The sequence below is a fragment of the Lissotriton helveticus genome, chromosome 4_1, assembly GCF_964261635.1.
Source record: "Lissotriton helveticus chromosome 4_1, aLisHel1.1, whole genome shotgun sequence".
Classification (NCBI taxonomy): domain Eukaryota; kingdom Metazoa; phylum Chordata; class Amphibia; order Caudata; family Salamandridae; genus Lissotriton; species Lissotriton helveticus.
In genome coordinates this window covers 1,599,495,802-1,599,515,243 of record NC_136063.1, presented here as the reverse complement: position 1 = coordinate 1,599,515,243, position 19,442 = coordinate 1,599,495,802, and the positions used below count along the sequence as shown (strand labels likewise).

At 47.3% G+C, this 19,442-nt stretch overlaps 1 protein-coding gene across 2 annotated transcripts in view; it reads right to left on the bottom strand.

Annotated features, from left to right (window-relative positions):
- The window catches only part of AOAH (acyloxyacyl hydrolase), a 919,324-nt gene that overhangs the window by 549,334 nt on the left and 350,548 nt on the right, over positions 1–19,442 (bottom strand). For both annotated transcript variants that reach the window (XM_078688219.1, XM_078688220.1), the window contains exon 6: positions 12,022–12,092. In XM_078688219.1, the coding sequence (XP_078544345.1) occupies positions 12,022–12,092 (71 nt within the window). The remainder of the gene's footprint in view (positions 1–12,021; positions 12,093–19,442) is intronic.

Sequence of the window (19,442 nt, the reverse complement as noted above, 5' to 3'; positions counted from 1 at the left end):
GGAAGCGGGAGTCTGCTCTACTGGTAACAGGAGTTCATTTTGTACATTACCGTTAGCACAGGCCACAGGCCGGCCTTTCTCTCCCTTCCTCTCTGGTGAATTTTGGTTCCAGATTTCATCACTGATGGCCATTTCAGAGCTTCATTGAGGTGGCATGCGGAATTGTTGGTTGCAGTCTAGAGAACCTCGGTTTGGCGTGCCTACTACTTTCCTCAGGCTGTGGGTTTGGCGGAGCTATCTACAATTATACTGTACAGCAGTCCTGCTGAGGAGCGCCAGTTCTGCCGGGAATACTAAGTATGCTCTGCTGGTGATATGAGGAGTTCATACACAGCCTTGGGTTCACAGCAGCCGCGGCGTCGTTTGGTTAGCGGCCTGCTTGCCAAGTGTGCCCCATTATAATAGCATGGCGAACTCCCTCTCTGTTGCTGAGGAGATGTCATTTGAGGAGATTTTGGGGAAAGGTTAATTACAATTGTGAATACTTTGTCAGTGCAGGGCATGAGATAGCAATGGTTCTCCAGGCCACTTTGATTCCAATATGAGAGGAATTCCGGGGACCTCTGTAGGCCCTATGGTTAGACAGTGGCCTCCTGAGATAAGGGGTCTGAATTGTTTCAGGAAACGAACATCACAGGGTGTCCCCACAGCCTTGCCTGCCAAGTGCACTTTACGATAGTGTCTGACCTGGCTGGTCAGTCGTGCTGTTGGGCTGTTGTTGATGCAGAAGGGAGCAATTATTTAATTTCATAGATGGAATTGACGATTATTGTTTCCATTCTACTCCTTGCCATTTTTCCTGGAGACTCTGTTATGTTATGTTATAGAACGCTTATATAGCGCATGGCTACCCCAACAACGAGGCGTCCCAGCGCTTGCAGACAGGTCCAATTACATAACAGCCGGAGAGATGCGGCAAAATATCTGTTCACCTCAGAACCCTAAATAGAAGAAAACAGCCAGGTTTTAACTTGTTTTCGAAAATGTAGGTGATTTGTAATGGAACGCACACCTAGAGGAATAGAGTTCCAGAGTTTTAGGGCCAAGAACTTAAAAGATCGGCCACCAGCTCTGCACCTCCGGATCTTGATAGTACAGGCAAGGGAAAGGTCCGCAGACCGGAGTGCATGCTGAGGAACATAAAAAGAACAAATTCCTTGCAAGATTTGAGGACCTAAACAATGCAGCATTCTATGAATAACACACAAGGTTTTAAATTGAATGCGCTGTTTAACGGGCAGCCAATGGAGCCTCCGTAGTACCTGAGAGGTGTGGCAACGTTTTGGCAGGCCGAACAAAGTACGGGCTGCAGCGTTCTGAGCTCTTTGTAGTCTATTGACGACTGTCAGGTTGGACCCAAGCATTAATACATTACAGTAGTCTAGATGGGATAAGACCATAGCTTGGACAATTGTCTGACGGATGGAGAAGCCGAGAATAGGTTTCAAAGAGCGCAGGCGACCATAGCAAGTACCAGCTACTCTCTTCGCGTGGGAGTCCATAGTGAGTGCGTCATCTAAAATAACACCCAAATTCTTAACTTCCTTCTTAGGCGTAGGAGGTGAGCCCAATGTAGGGGGCCACCACCCCTCATCCCACTTTTGAGTGTCAGAGCCAACGAGGAGGACTTCAGTCTTGGAAGAATTCAACTGAAGACAATTCTCCGTTAGCCAGCTGGAAATGGCCAGGATATCCTCTTGGAATTTGGCTTGATCTCCCAAGGTGTTATTAGAAAAGGTAAAGATCAGTTGTGTATCGTCCGCATAGGATATTAATTTGATGTTACGTTCCCTGGCCAGAGTGGCCAGGGGGCGGACATACACATTAAACAGCGTGGGGCTGAGGGCAGAGCCTTGTGGGACACCACAGCCAAATGGAAAACTGCCGGATGAGTACGGGGGAGCATGAACCTGGAAGGAACGGTCGGATAGAAATGACACGAACCAGTCCTCTCATTCCATTATTGATGGACTTCCTTGGGAATTCTCACTAAGCAGTATTGCTTGCTGTTTCAGCTATGGAGGCTGCTCCCTTTCCAATATAGGGGGTGTGCATCCGGGTCTTTCAGCACACTTTACCCATGGGGAGCTCGCTGTGCCCTGGCTCACCGGGCACAGCCAGGGCACGGTGCAGGGGGCACTTACTGGGCGCGGCAGCCCGTGAACCTGAGTAGGTAATGAAGAGTGATGCAGGCAGGGTCGGAGCTGCAGCCTTCATGGGACATGCTGTCATGTCGGTTACCAATTTAGCAGGAGTACGGAGCACTTTCAGGACAAAGGGCCCAATGTAGGTAGACAAATACCGGTCGGTAACGGCCGAAAATCGGTAATTTCGGCCCTTACCGACCGGAATAAGAGTTTCGAGATGTATGTGTAAAAAAAGTGTCCGAATCGGTAAAAACCAGTCGGTAAAATACCGAATCGGTATTTCACTAATCGGAATATACCGAATTCTTATTTACCGAGTCGGAAAATAAGAAATGGGTATTTTCTGAATCGGAATATGCCGAATTCTTATTTACCGAATCGGTAAATAAGAAATGCTAAAATTGGCATATCGAGATGTAGGAAACCCAAAAAATACCGAATACCATGAAAATCGGTATTTAAGAGTCGGTATTGACCATGGATTGAAAGCAGGTGGAAACCAGGTGCAGGATATAAAAGAAGGCCCCAAAATACAACAGTGCAACCACAATGGCGGCTTTCTACATAATGACAAGGCGGCTACGGATACAGGTAGCAGGAGGGAGGGTCTGGCAAAGGGAGGAGCAGGTGTATAGGCAGAGGATCACCCTCTTCCAAATGACTGAAGCTGAGATCCTGCAAAGGTACAGACTACACCCCAGAACCATCCTGGACTTGATCAGGGACCTCCACCCATATCTGGAACACCCAACCCCAAGAGCACACGCCATCCCACCCCATGTGCAGGTGCTGTGCTGCCTACACCTTCTTGCTTCTGGGAGCTACCAGAATGTGATTGCTGTGGTAGGTGGGGTGTCCCAGAGCTGCCTGTCATGTTTTTTCAGGAAATTCCTGGACGCCATGATGCAGAGGATGGGACACTACATTGAGTTCCCTGACACACCTGCTGAACTAGCAAAGACCAAAACCGATTTCTACCAACTTGCACACTTCCTGCATATCATAGGCTGTATCGATGGCACGCACATCCCACTATGCCCAGCTGCAGCAACAGAACATATTTATAGAAGCCGGAAGTCTACACATTCAATCAATGTGCAGGTGATCTGCAACGCTGGAAACATAATTACGGACATTGTTGCCAAATTTCCAGGGAGTACCCACGACTCCTGCATCTTCCAGAATAGTGGGATATACAGACGCCTTGTTGCTGGTGATTTTGGGGATGGATGCCTGCTAGGTAAATAACTGTGAGACACCCTGATAGTCAATGCAGAAGGAGCAATCATGAGTATGTGACTAATCATTATTTCATTTTCCACCCAGGTGACAGTGCATGTGCCCTGCGTTCATTCATCCTCACCCCCTACCTGAATCCATCCACCAGGAGTGAAAGGCGTTACAACGTGGCACACAGAAGAACACGTTGCGTGGTGGAACGCACTTTTGGACTGCTTAAAAGCCGATTTAGGTGCCTCCATAAGAGTGGAGGTGCACGGCAGTACACGCCAATGATATGTTGCAAGATTATTGCGACCTGCGCCATGCTGCACAATCTTGCTACCAAGGAGGGCACAGAGGTAGAAATCACATATCATGAGGACATAGATGATGGGACAGAACAAGCCGATCACAATGCAGCAGGAGCAGCGCAAGCAACAGATGGGAGACTCAGACGTGCAGAAATCACAACCAGATATTTCTAATAGAGTGAGGACACACAGGCATGTTTAGTTCCTGAAGCACTCAGTTTAATATGCACTACTGCACTTCACATATACCAGACCACATGAACCAAATAAAATCCGCTTTTCACACTGGCTGGCCAAAGTTGACATCACTGTGACCTGTCCTGTGTTCAGGATTATTAGTTAATGTTTGCGCTTACGGAGTATGTTGTGGGAGCTACGGGGCAGGGGGTCAACTTGCGCAGTGGTGTCAGGGTCATCGGCATGGAGCCTGCTGCTCCGACGAACGTCCTGTACAGGCGTGCTGGATCCACTCCTGCTTGTGGACTCCGCTGTGTCCCCGACACACGTGTTACCAGCAGTGGCTGTCTGCTGTGTCAGCAGTACCTCCATAGCAGAGGTCACTCTCCCCATGCCCCTGGACAAGTCACATCAGCAGTGCACAATGTCAGTCTGCATGTTCACTGAGCGGCGGCATAGTAGGGTGGTTGCAGTTGCCAGACGGTTGATGGACTTATCCAGCTGCTTGAGTTCGTGCCTATTCCTGCGCCTTTCTGTGTGGTCACTCTCCAACATGTCACAGAGGGAACCCATGCGCACACCCATTTCCCTCACCCCCTCTGCCATGGACTCCATTCCTTTTGCCATGGACTTCATTCCTAGGGCCATGGAGCATATCCCCCGATTAATGTTTGACATCCTGCTGTTCAGGATGCGCACCTGTCTGTGCACTGCCATGATCCCTTTGGCCTGCATGCGCTGGATCTTCACCATAGTGGTTTCCAAACCAGCAAAGACCCCCTGCCTATCATGCCCCTCGTCTTGCTCACGTGCCCTACGACCACGGACACTTGCACGCACAGATCCAGATGACCCCTGTTGCCCTGCGTTGTCAGCCAGTGGTGGAGTGCTAGGTGTGTGAACCGCCACCTCTTCTTCATCAGAGCTTGCTAGGATCCTGAGTGGTGGAACATCCTGCCTCCTTGGCCTCACATGCACAGAAGACCCTGAGGTTGGTGTTTCCGTGTCCCAAACAGCAGGGGTGACAGTGGCTGTGCTGTGGTGTCTTCCTCCAATGCTGTGGGTGCCTGCGCTGTGGAAGTGTCCTCAGGGACAGTGCTGGGACCTGATGTGTCAGAAGGCTTCTCCCTCGTAGCCATTGCTGGTGCACTCGCCTCCCCTCCCTGCGCTGCGCGATGACTCTCCTGTGGGCAGACATGGACAATGATCACCTGTGTGTCTTCATTTCACACATTCCTATCACACAATTTCCTAAGCCTCAACTGCTTGTGTATGGGGAGTGTGGCATGGCATGCTGAATTCTGTGTTGGCTGCTTTGATGTATGTTCCTATGACTACGACTACCATGATGCATTGCTGGTGAGTACTGACATGTGTTCTGGATTGTGATTCAATCACCCACATTGGGGAAGGGGCCAGGGAATGGGTGGGGATTCATGTCCATGCATCTTACCTTTCTTTCTTGCAGCTCTGGCTGAGCTGTCAGCATCCCCAATCCCGTGTATGCATTCCGGCTCCATGGTGGATTCCACCAGCTGCTCAAGTTCAGTGAGGCTTGGTGCACGGCTCTTCTCTCCACCTGTGGCTGTGGATTCTTTCCTCTGGGTTGCAATCTTCTTTTTGGTGGTGATCCTCAGGTCATACCACCTTTTTTGATGTCTTCAATTGCACGATGTGTGACCCCTAGGGCATTTACTTTGCTCTGGATCGCCAGCCAGGTGTTTCTTTTGACAGACTCTGCTATTTGCAGGGACTGTCTCCCAAAAAGCTGGCTGTAATGCTGCACTACCTCCTCCACCAGCACCTGGAGCTCAGTTGTGCTGAATGTTAGCTTCCTTTTTCTGTCTCCTCCATCCTTCTGGCCTTCCTGGGACTCCATGGTGATGCTCTGCTGGGCTCAGTGCAGCCTGCTCCTCTGTCTCCCCTCCAGCACTCTAAACAGTTCTGTAGCTCTGCACCTGCATGGGTGTGGCCACCTCCAGGTACTGGGGTGTGGTACTTGCATCTGATTGGTTGATTTCTCAGTTGCTTTGTTGTGGGGTGTGGTGGGTTTCCCTGATTGGTTCACTGTCTCACATGTCTTCTATTCGAATTTTCGAGATCGGATTTAACCGATTCGGTAAATACCGATTCGGTAATCTCCGAATCGGTAATCTCCGATTCGGTATCTCCCATTCATTCCTATGGGTAATTACCGAGTGTGGATTCTGATTGTTACCGATTCGGTAGTTTTTTACAGTTTTCCGATTCATAAATTACGATTCAGTATGATTCTGTATTTAAGAACCGGTAAAATGAAATTACCTACATCGGGCCCCAGGACTTGTGCACCTTGGGTGGCCCCCCACACCTCTCTCGTGCTGGCTAGCGTTATCTAAATACAATGTTGACGTGTGTTGTGGCACTTGATATCGTTAACATCAATAGAATTTATGCAGGGAAGCTTGTCATTTATAGGAAGGTAAGCCTATTGGGTTTTTTATGAACAGTACTTGCCTCACAAAGGGGTCCCTTTGTGTGACCATCTGGTATTCTTCCCCTCTTTTGATCTTTGCTAAGGGAAGAGTAGAGGGATTTGCAATTTGCACTGTAGGAACACAAATAGGATACTAGGAACTTTTCAATATTCCAATTTTCATTGGAATAGAACAGTATATAGTGCAACCATAGTCGGACGCCTCTGAAATGGATTGACTTGGTTGGGTACCAGGTTGACATCCTTAATTTATATACAGAGCATTTTAAGCGATTTTACTTTGGGTTGGGTTTACTGCAGGGGGGGGACTACTTCACTCTCACCCCAGCCAGTATAAGCACAGGGATACCCCCTTTTCTGACTTGTACCTGGCTTTAAGTCCAGCCTGTTTCGATATCCGTAGGTGAGAATGTCAACCCTGGACTCCGAATGTGAGGTATGGCCCACAATGGCCACCTCACAGGATCAAGTTTACTGGGGCTATAGGTGAGCGGAGGTTCCTGGTACGCCCTACTCCCTCGCAACTCAGGGGCGTAATACGCCTGCTGCAAAGATGTTTATACTTATATGCCACTAGACCCCATTTATGCTGGATCCTCCCGATTTTCAAAGCAATACCGTATCGAAAGCAAACACAATGTAAGAGGTAGCAAACAGTGTGTTACAGGAGAAAAGTGACGTGTGCATGTTACAAATGAGTGCCATATACAGGTGAAAGGGTAATACTGCAGTAAGTGGCAGACTCTAAAACCACTAAGGGCACAATGGGATGACACTTCCATAGTCAACGTGTAGAGAATGGTCTATAATAAGGTCTTCCTTCACATAATAGATGGGCATGAATTAAATTTGGAAGTGTCTTTGAAGGAGGAGAACTTTGAGGTCAGTTTTGAAGGCCTGGGAGGAGGAAGTGTTTCTGGGAAGAATAGTAAGGGTGACGAGTTAAGAAGTGATTCATATTTGACTTAGTTTCTAGACACTACACTACTGCATCAGGCGCGGGAGGTATGCTAGTATTTGCCCCACCCAACTCCTTACGAGAATGTAATGCGGACAAACTAGTATTAGTAACTGACAAACAGGCTTGACCTTGGTAGCGTGGGGGGCATCGATGGCCCCTGTCTCATTGCAGAGAATCCATATTGCTATATGGAGGGGGCAGGGCTTCTAATGAATGTTTTATGTCTCAAATGCAGGAACCGTGCTGGAGAACCGCCCTACTCACATGGGGGCCACCTGAACTATCAACAGGTATAAGGGGCATAGCACACTGGAGGCAGTGAGCTAGGGTCTGGGACACCCATGTTCTCCCAGGTGTCATTACTGTCCCTGTTGTGGGCGTGCCGGTTACACTCCATGGAAGTAATACATTGGTAGTTAAATGGTGAGTCTGAGCATAGCAGGTAGCTCCTGTGCAATAATTGGATGTTTTCTCTTGTAAGACAACTGATGAGTCTGGGCAAGTTGTTGACTTACTGGACACAAATTGGGGTGTTCTCTCGGTAAGCAGTGGCAGAATGTGGGCAAATCATGCATCCCCCTGTGATAAATTGAAATGTGTTATCTTTTAAACAACTGGTGTATCTGGGCATTCCATGCACCCCATGTGCAATAAGGGAATGTGTTCTTTGGTACAGCAACTGGTGCGCAAGTAACGGGCTCTGATCCTGGCGATCGAGTTATCATAGGCTTACCTGTCAATGCTGGTTAGGGGTAGTTTTCATGGATTTGTTCTCTCTTCCAGAAACACATGGGTTTCAGTCTATAATGGTCAACCCACGCCTAGCAGGCTGGCCTGACAGGGCTCAGAGCAGGTACAGGGGAAGAACACACTGGGGCCAGTGTGTGGGGTTCTGGATCAGCACGTCCAGGATTGGAGTGTAACCTGTTTTCTAATTTCAGGACAATCAGATCAAGTACACAGGCACCACTCTGAGAAGGTCGGGTGGGAACGGAAGCAGGATTCGCCAGGGGTGCACCGGGCTCGGAGCCTGAATGCTGTTCCTGGTTAAGTGCCCTTGGGGGGCAAGGTGACAACCTGATTCTGACTTCTTGTCGGGGAGAGTAGAAGCAGTGTTAAGTCTAGCGGTTGTGCTATTACCATGAGCTCCTTACACAACAGCCCCAGTTGTGCTCAAGTACCTTAGGCAAATACTGGCCTCAGCTCTTAGGTCACAGTAGGGGGTACCCACAAGGGAAGATGGGCAGAAGACTGTAATGGTATCTTTAGGAGGGTGCCCAAGGGTCTTTTCCAGAAGTTATCTGAAAGTCAGTACTTGTGACACACTATAGGGTTTGCACACAGCTGGGGAGAGGGGACGTATGCTCCGGGGGGTGGAGCTCCTTAGAGTAAGGCATGTGCATCATGGACCTGGGGTAGCAAGCTCTGGCTCGCTCCTGGGTTTGTAAAGTTGATGTGATGGGCCAAGGGTGCTGCACCATGTGTAAGTGATATAGTACAGCACCGAGTTTACCAGTTATGTATGGGACCATCATTAGCAACAGCAGCTGCTTATGGATAGCAGTATAACCTCTTTTAGTTCGCCCAGGGTTGGGGCGGGCAAGATCAGCAGCTTGGCAGCCGGAAACGGAGTAGTGAAAAATCATATCCTGGACAGAGCAACGTGCACTTGGCAGTCAAGCAAACTATGTTTCAACAGAACCCCGATACACTGTCTGGAATAAATGCAAGGTTATGGGCTACACATAGATATAGGCCTTGCTTTGTGCAGGGGGCGCGAGTGAGCCATTCCCAGGAGGGTGCGATTGGCCTTGACAGTGCTGAAATGGGGGGATGGAGCACTAATAGGGACATCTCCAAAGCAGAGTTTGCAGTGATAGTTAGAGGTTCAGGGATATTACTGATACAGTTCACAGTCCTGTGGAGCGGCAGAACTGATAGGATATTTTGGTTGCTGGAAAGCACTGCTGTCCAGAGGAGGAACAGACATATCCTTGCTTGATCCAAGGGAGGCCTCTGAATGAACAGGCTGTAGGTAACTAGGTCTATGGTGGTGGGGTGCCCTGGGGGGACGGCAGCCACACCTAGTGCTGTGGTGGAATTACAAGATGATCCAAAGGCTGTAAGGTACCGTAAGGGTACCCTCTACAGGAGCACTGTAAGGGTGCGAAAGCCAAAAATCCACAGGGTAGTCCTCACGTTGGACCCTGGAAGAGCAACGGGGCTTTGAGGTTCACCTGCCCAAGTAGGAATAGCCCTATTTCTGCTATAATAAGGCCAAGCATTGGCAGCAGCAGGCTGGAAGTGAAGGGTCAGGGGCTGGGAACTCCCGACATGCACTGGAATATCTTGAAGCGGAAAATTCTTCAGAAACTGGGCAAGAGGGACTCACCACCCGATTTATTGGTAATACACCTAGGAGAAGATGAGTTGGTTTCACCTGGGGCGCAGGGGCCTGCTGCACATGATGAGGAGCACTTTGGGCGAATTGAGCAATTTGCTGGGGATCTGTGAGATATGGTGTTCCGAAATTACCCCGAGGCTATCTTGGCGGGGCGCAAGGTCAGGGGAGGCAATGGAGGCCTCGTGCAGGCGGGTGAACAGCGCAATGCGCAAATTCACCGAGCAAAGAGGATTTGGTTTGGTCAGGCACGGGTTGCTACATGCAAAATGCACAGGGTGCTTTGAAGAGGACGGCAAACACCTATCCAAAGTGGGGATGGACCTCTTCCTGCTAGATGTAGCGGAGGCACTGGTAGCAGCAGGTGGTAAGCGAAAGAGCAATATAAGGTGGGGGGGCTCTGGGGCGGCGGGGGCCACACCCAGAGCCATGGCGAGTTACAGGGCGATCCAATGCTGGAAGGTACAGAAGGGTACCCTCTACAAGAGCACAATAAGGGTGCGAGAGCCAATTATCCCCAGGGAGATCCTCGGTGGGATCCTGGAGAGTGACGGCGCCCCGTTAGTCCTTCGGGCGGTTGTGGACCTGAACAACCGGGGGTTGCCTGCAACGCTCCGCCCCCCATAGGGGGAGGGGCGTGAGTAAGGGATGGACTGGAGGTCCGCCGGGGGGAGGGGGTTAGCCCTTTCCCCAAAACTGACAAAGGCCCCGCGGTTAACACCACAGGGGGTTTATGGCTCATCAGGTGGGCAGGTCGCGAGGGGCGGCCTAATCCTGGATCGCCCGTAAGATAACCCAACATGTTGGCACAATGTTTATGCAAATAAAGCTGCAACAACTTTCTCCAACAAAACATTGTGTGGTGTCTGTTATTATGGGAAATTGTTGTGAGCGGTTTGGGGTATGGGCCGATGCTGGCACTATGCCAGGCTGCCCCGGGCCTCCGAAGGGGGCCACCTAAGAGGGCGACCACTCTTAGTGCCACAGGATGGCACAGACCCCCAAAGAGCGGTCTAGTGTTTGGGACCCAGAGGGTCTCCAATTATGTTACTTCCAGCGGGGGAGGGGCGGAGCGGAAGGTATATGGCCTGGGGTCGCGGGCCTGGTGCCCTCTTTGACCCCTGATCAGCTGCGTGGGCGGACCCTGTTCCCCCTTGACCGGACGAGCGGTGCTGCCGGGACGCTGTTTTCCCTCCCTGCCGCTAACCCGGCTGTCGGGCAGCAGGGGGGAGTTATCTAGTACTATTTTGCTTTGTGTTGCAGGCGGAGTTACAGGGCGATCCAACGCTGGAAGGTAGAGAAGTAGAGAAGGGCACCCTCTACAGGAGCATAGTAAGGGTGCGAGAGCCAATTATCCCCAGGGAGATCCTCGGTGGGATCCTGGAGGAGTGACAGCACCCCGTTAGTCCTTCGGGCAGTTGTGGACCTGAGCAACCAGGGGTTGCCTGCAATGCTCTGCCCCCGTAGGGGGAGGGGCGTGAGTAAGGGGTAGACTGGAGGTCCGCCGGGGGGAGGGGGTTAGCCCTTCCCCCAAAACTGACAACGCCCCTGTGGGTAACACCAAAGTGGGTTTATGGCTCATCAGTTGGGCAGATCGCGAGGGGCGGCCTGACCCTGGCTCGCCCGTAAGATAACCCAACATGTTGGCATAATGTTTATGCAAATAAAGCTGCAACAACTTTCTCCAACAAAACATTGTGTGGTGTCTGTTAATATGGGAAATTGTTGTGAGCGGTTTGGGGTATGGGCCGATGTTGGCACTATGTGAAAGGCTTGAAATCATAGAGATTAGCACAGGTATTATGCAAGTGTACTTTCAATTGTGTTCATGACCCAGAAAAGGAACGTAATCCATCCCGCGTGAAACACAAACTTAATATTTTCACCTTTAGAGTGAAGCCACAGTGCAACAAACAAACAATATTTGCCAGGAGCAAAAACATAATTTCTTGAATCCTGCAACTTTGACTGGTTGATTTTCAATCCTCTGATTGAAAAAAATCACAAAGAAAAGCAGGTAAGAGTTATCTCCAAAATAAAAAAGAAACCCTACACTTACCAACGTGGAAAAAAAAAAGAAACATTGTAAAAAATAGAGCCAGAAGACATAAGTTTGTTTCTAGACAGTGATGTAGGTTGGCATAAACCATATAAACTGAATGTGGAATTAAATGAGCCGTATTGACGGGGCCTGGTGGGGAGATGCACAGAGAAAAGAAGTCATAGTTTTCTAGTGTTGTTTCTGGTGATTGTGTTTACTAACTGATGCCTGTGTAGTTCATAGGTTGTTCTTACATAACTTATTGAAAATCTCATGCAATACCTACTATTCGATCGCCTGACATATCTTGCTGACATACGGCAGTAAGCAGACATCGAGGAAGGATTCCCGGGACGCCTGGTAAAGAAACAAAGTACTAGTTAGAATTGTACATTCACAAGCATCAATGCCAGCAAAATAGCATTCATCTGCACAGCACACAGAACGCTACGATAAACCAATTGAAAGGGCCATATGTACGAAAGGATTTACCATTTCTTATTGGATCGGATCACAATTACGGTCCTTTAATAAATGCTAAATTGCCTTTCCATATCTACAAGGTCAGATAGGGATTCGAAAAACGTGATTTTCATCCAAATAGGAAATCACAAAATGAGATTTCCTATTTGCGATTTCCTAAGCACATGTACAATCATTTCCTAAATGCGAAATGGGCATTTAGGAAATTCTATCACCGTCGACACAAAGTTGGTGGTGACTATGTGGAATTTTAAAAAAGCACCACATAAAAGTGCATACTTGCCCTTAGGACATTTTGTGCACTTTACTTGTGCCCCACTTTTTTTTTGGGCTGCATCAAGGGGGACCTTAGGCCCATCGGCACCCTTGGTTGTGCATTTTTCTAAATAGTAGGCCTGGGTGGTAAATTTAGTTCCGCTCGCAGAATTTGCAGAATTTGGGTAATTTCGCATTAGGTGGAGAAGGCGAAATTGCCCAAAATTCTGTGTTCCGCGACTTTACAACATTTTTTGCTTGTTCGCTTTCTAAAATGTGTGTTTGCGAGATATTTCCCCCTGAGCATGCAAACAGCAATTGCGAACAGTAAAAAAGCATCGCGAACAAGCAATTCTGCGTGTTCGCGGAATTTCTGCATGTTCACGGAGACTTTTTAAGTGTTTCGCGGAGATTTGAGTAACTCGATTACGCAAATTCCGCCCACCCCTACTAAATAGCAATTTGATAAAAGCGATTCCTACTTTGTAGGAATCGCTATTAGGAAATCTCTGATTTTGTACATTCCATTTTACATTTCCTAAATAGTAATTTCTTGGAATTCGCTATTCTGGAAATGCAAAATGGATATTTACATATGGCCCATGGAGACTTCCACAAGAGCGTCTCATTACAGTGTTGTTGTCCCTTTCCCTCAATCTGCTTTTCATTCTAATGACTGAGTTGATCCTCCTGTATCAGCTGAATGATTGTAAATGATAAGTCTAGGTGCATTTCATGATAACATAGTACACCCATGTTTATTGAGGGATATCAAAGCAGCCTGTATAAGGGGGTGCTGTGTTTTTACTGTTTCATATGCAGGACCCCACACAGACGAAAAAGGTGGTGAAGTTTGCGCTTTACAATTAAATAACAGGTGGTCTGAAAGATAAAGCCTTCCAAAACCCTACACTGGAAATTTGTATCTTTTTCACTGCATCGGGGGTACCAAGAAGTCCAGCCAAGCAAAAGGGCAATTCCAGCACCTGATCACAACCTTAGGACAGGGACCTCTATCTTCCAACCTTTAAGCTAAAGTCAAATCCTCTGTATTCAGGCCTGTGCCCTCGCAAACACTCTTTCAAAGTCATTGTCAGCGTAGCTCTGAACCTCACCAGGAAACACGCTGGAGATCGCGAATTCCAATTACCTAATGTGAGAAACTCCATCTATTTTGCATACTTTCACCTGGATTGTTGATGGTTTTGGCCTGGAGTCTGTCAAACAGACACCAGACCTAAGAGCTCTGTAAATTCGGTATTAATGTGTTCCCTCAGTGCAGCTCCCACTGCTCTTATACATCATTTCCACAGTTCGTCCCTTTCAGTTAACTTTGATCTATATCAATGTTTTGCTGCAGACTCCAAAGTTAATTCGAGTAAAATGTTATTTTAGGCTAATTTGGACCCCAGGCTTATTAAAAGCATCCAACACTAACAATATATAGTAAATACAAATTGCCCTTTATTTTTAGATTCTTGTATAGCACCTCATATTACAGCACTGCTGCTGTGAAGTAATCACTCATTTATGGTTGTCTATGGTTTTCACAGCAGTTTCTGGTTCACCTCTTCTGTTTAGGTTCTGTTTACAGATTTTAATGACAAATTTGATGATCATTTGCACGAAATATTCAACTTTTATTATTTCTTGAGCAGCAAGTTAGCTTGGCTTCTTCATAAGGGATAACCAGGTAACCTCTACTTCTAAATATTTTGCTTCAACTACCTCTCTCATAAATCCTCATAACAATGAACTGGTAATTTTGATAAAAGAGCAAAGGAAGATTCAACTTCCCCTACAAAATTTCAACTCCCTCTAACGCTAGAGGATATTGTAGACGAAATTAAGATTTTAAAACCTTGTAATGTGGAGACGACTGCCGCTTTTAAACGAATTGAGGAAAAATGGTCCGCCTTAACATTCAGAATTTCAGAAGTTCAACAGAGATAGTAGTGATGCTCAAGATGTTGTGGCCAAAGTTGACTCGTTGTCCAAAGAAGTTCTTCTTCTTAAAAAATAAACTGAAGACTTTGAAAACTGTAACAGACAAAATTGTCGGACTATATGATGTCACTGAACTCAACATACATTGAGCCCATTGAGTTGGTTCTATGTCCACTTCCCAGACCAAGAGGTATCATCGTCTTCTTCCTACAGTACTCAGATCTTATGAAGGTGCAGAAGCCTAGTCAAGAAATACCAGTCTGTCAGCACATATGATAAAGAGAAAATGTATTATAATACACAGTACAAATCAATAGTATGTGCAGCACTGAAACAGACAGCATAGCCACTGAATGTTCAACAAGGAGAAGTCTTCCAAAGCCTTTCACTGGTGCAAACCACAAAGGAAAAACGTCATTATTCATGCAATATATGTCCAGACGAAGTACAGGATTAAGACATTTCTTGAGAAATTAAGCAAGATGGGGTCTTCTGCCCACAGTAGCCTCAGAAAGATACACAAGTATAGAACATCAGGCCAATCAGAAGAGACCAACACTGCGTGATACCTGCGTGGTCTGAGGTGGTGTGGCTGTTGCTACCCACGTGTTCTCTGCTTGTGGCATTATGAGGCTTTCCAAGCTAATGCAATGTACCAGTAATGGTGAATTCTAAAGAAATGATTTGCAACATCAGTGCCAGTGAAGGACACGTAGACTGTGCCGCTTCCACATATGATGTGCCCAAGCGCCTGTTACTAAGCTAGCATCATGTACTGTCTGAATGTGGTTCTTGAGCAAGCCTTGCGTTACCAGAGCAGCTTACTTTCAGACCTTCAGACCTGGTCTTCAGCTGCTGGAAAGCTTCTTTCGGTAAATACTTCAGTCCCAAGCTCCTTGGGCAGGACTCAGGGCACCAGGTCTCACTCTAGCCAGGGACTACTCCTCTTCACTCATCTGAGCCCTCTAGGAGTGAGGAGTCTTTCTGCTTTTTGTGTCCCTGAAGCAGGTAAACAGAAGGCTAACCAATTGATCATAGCAGAGCAGTTCCAGCCCCTGGGTGCCAGCAGGATTCTATCACCCTTCTTCCAGCAGGTGTCAGGAGTCAGAAGTCAGGATTCTTCTTTCAGCAGGGCCATTACAGGAATGTCCTGAGAAGACAGTGGTAGAGGTGCCAGATTTTCACTGAGCACAAGCCAATGATTGGAACAATCCTACTGCCCAATCCTAATCATTTTCTTGCAGGCCCCTGGCCTTGTTTTACATAACCTTCTCTTTGTCTTACTGTAAAATTGCCCAAGAACTCCTGTTTAACGTGGCGCGTCTCAGTGGGCATCAGGCATGGCATCTTGGCCACTCCCCTACTTGTTACAGTCAAAACTGGCTTTCCTTTCTTCTGTGGCTGAAGCCTAACTATCTGGGAAGGTTCTGTGAATGAATTGAAGAAGCTCTCTTTGGTATCTCCAAGTCAAAAGAGATAGAGCTAAATCTGTCCTTTGTTTTGCTAACTGTTCCTTGCCACTGCCAGATAGATAATTCCCGCTAAGGGGTCAACAGTTAACACTCATTGGCCTTTCCTGGGGCCAAAGGCAAACCATTGTCCCCTGATTCAGGGTTATTACATTTTCCACCCAAGAAAGTGTATTCCAGCATTAGGGGAGTGATGATTGCCAGGAATGTTCTTAAACCATTTTTGACTCATACAGCGTACAGTACATTTTTACAAAACGTTCTGCTTAAGTTATAAAAAATGTACTTTGTTACGATTCATTTAGTTTTGAAGACTAAGCAGGGAATACATTTTCAGCACTTTTCTAATCTTTTCTAAGTGTAGGTGAAAAATAACAATTTTAATCCCACCTACATTTTACACCCTGTTCCTTGGCTTTAAAGGAAAATTTAGGGGTGACTTATGTACAAATAGGCTTATCCTTCATGGGAAAGACATGTTTCTTTGCCCAGCACATTCAAACTGCAGCACAATGGTCATTTGAAATGTCATCAGTGATGTCACTGACCATGTGCTGAATGATGTAATATGTGACAGCATCAGCAGTGCATTGCGGGTGCGTGAGTTATAGTTAGCTAAACTAACTATAACAGGGGAATTTCTATGGTTTTGTACAAGAAGAATGTTCAACTAACTATAACGTCTCTGAAACCTATGTTTCTTTCAGTGAATTTCTAAGGTTTTTTAAATGCTAATTTCTAACTATAACGTGCCTGAAACCTATGGTTTTTTCAGTGAATTTCAAAGGTTTTTTAAATGCTAATTTCTAACTATAACGTGCCTGAAACCTACGTTTTTTTCAGTGAATTTCAAGTTTTTTTTTAAATGCTAATTTCTAATTATAATGTTCATCAAACCTATGGTTTTTTCGGTGATTTTTAATTATCATCCCATTCTCAACTTGGTGAAAACTGCCGATATCGCCAGTTTTCCAGCGATAGCTTCAGTAAAAAAACATCGCCATAGATGAGAGCAACAGCTAACGCTAATGATATGTCTACTACCACCGAGGCAGCGCAGAACAGGACAGTGGACCTTCAGAAAACGACATGGCCCCTCAGCCACACAATAGCTGAATGTTGGGAGATGTGCCAACCAAGTATGTGTGAAGGACGCAAGTCACCCATCAATAACAGTGCACACAATGCCAAGTGTAGCGGTGATGTGCTGGACAGACCTCACTATGCAGAGCACAGACCTATACATGTGTACATATACTGCTGGTGCTTGTAGTGTTGTGGACAGTGGACGCAACCATGTTACCTGAGGCAGTAGGGAAGATCTCTGTCATGTAGCTGTGTCGTCCCCCTCTATAAGTGTAAGCGGAAGCGGAAGCGGAGTGGGCTAGTCCAATGTACGCCACTCCAGCGTAGGAGTGTGAATAAATAGGCCGGGGTTCTAGGTGTGGTTCACTTCTGGGAAGGCCAACATGTCTGCCAGAGCGGCAGCCCTCACCCAGCCACAAAGCAGCCGCCGTGACAGCCGGCCTCCTCGACACAGGCCCCCTGTGAACCCAGCGACACAGCACCGCAGAGTTATGTCTGGGCTGACTACTGCCTTTGATGTACACTACGGACAGCAGGGCTCACGATTCAGATCATGTCACGATTGCAGATGACGCATTCCAGTAGGCAATAGACATTGCTACCAGTGCGGCCCACCCAGACCATGCATCACTGCAGGGCGCACACACGCTGAGTGCTTCAGGTGCCACTAACTCAATGCACCACAAGTCATCGCCACGTAGCCTTATTAAGGCAGAATTCATTAGACAAAAGACATTGCTACAAGTGCAGCCCGCCCGGAACACACATCATCGCAGGCTCCGCACACACTGGTTGCTTCAGGTGACACCAACTGTGCAGCTCAACTCAACGCCACATGGCTGTGGGCCCTTGCTGACCGCTGCCTCCGGTCTACACTGCGGTCATCAGGGCTCACATTTAAAATTGACTCTTGATTCATTAATTGCAGAGTCCAGTAGGCAACTAAGTATTACGTCCATAAAACCTACATAATATCCTTTTAGTATCCTTGCTTCAAGAACTTGTTTTATATCAGTTATAGCTTTAGTACAATGACCAAATTCATCTTGCAATTCCAAAGGAACACTGAATGGCAGTCTACAATGCGGACAGCAGAGATCACAATTTGAACTCAGTCTGGATTTATTAATTGCAGACAGAATTGAAGAATTGTCAGATTTTGTCAAGAGGAAGTGACAAAAAGCATTCATCAATGTCTGTTCTGACTACTGCCTTCGATCTACACTGCGGACAGCAGGGCTCACAATTTAGATTGAGTCGCGATTGCAGATGACGCAGTCCACTGGGCAACTGACGTTGCTCCCAGTGCGGCCGGCCCGGACCACACATCATCGCTGGCTGCGGTAATGCTGAGTGCTTTAAGTGCCACTAACTGTGCATCTCAAGTGAATGCCATGTGACTGTTGGCCATGTTGGCCCTTGCTGACCTCTGCCACCGGCCTACACTGCGGTCAATAGTGCTGACAGTTCAGATAGAGTCGCGATTGCAGATGACACAGGCCAGTAGGCAAGAGACATTGCTACCAGTACGGCCCTCCCAGACCACGCGTCATCGCTATCTGTGCACACGCTGAATGCTTTTGATGCCCCTACCTCGTTGCACCACAACTCATGGACCCTTTATGATAGAATCTTTTGTGTATGATTTCAGATCTGCTGCCCCTACCTCACTGCACCACAAGTCATGGACCCTTTACAATAGAATATTTTGTGCATTATTTCACATCTTTATGATTGAATCTCTGTGTGTGATCTGATAATTACTATTGTAATTGTTGTCAGCACTAACCATTCCCTGAGGGCTGGCTTACACTCACCCCACACGCACCCAGCACAGACGTCACTGGACATGTGACTCAGGTAATAAAAAGGGGCCGAGCACACGTGCCCGTACCTAGTTCCACTATCTATGTAACTGTGTCCGTGTGTTCATTATGTATGCATGATGCTGCCCCTGGCCCCTACCACATTACATTGTGCTATGGACAGCGCACCCAACCATGTTACCTCTGGCAGTGGTGAAAACTTGGGTTATGTAACTTTGTCTCGGTCATTAAATAAGTACATAGGTAGAGACTGGATCATTAGAGTACTGCAAGGAGAGTGTATGGTTAATTTTCTAAGTGCTTGGGGATTGGCGGAGTGATTAGATAACTACATATGTTGGTGGAGCATGAGCTAGGTTCTAATTGGCTGCCCTCCATGTGCCAAAAACTGAAATTTGGGCTTTGCATGGCCCTGTATTGCTACAGCTGCAACACTCCACTGAATGCGCAATAAACATTCATATCCACACAGGTATGTCATGTGCACGATCTTTCATGTGTGGAAGTATGGATGAATGTAGGGTCAGGGATTACCCCTACCTTCCATATTGGCCATGTTGTGAGACTTGGGTCACAGGGTGACACATTGGCGCTTGCGGCTCGCGTGGCGGCAACACTTCAACAGAGACACCCGCATCAGT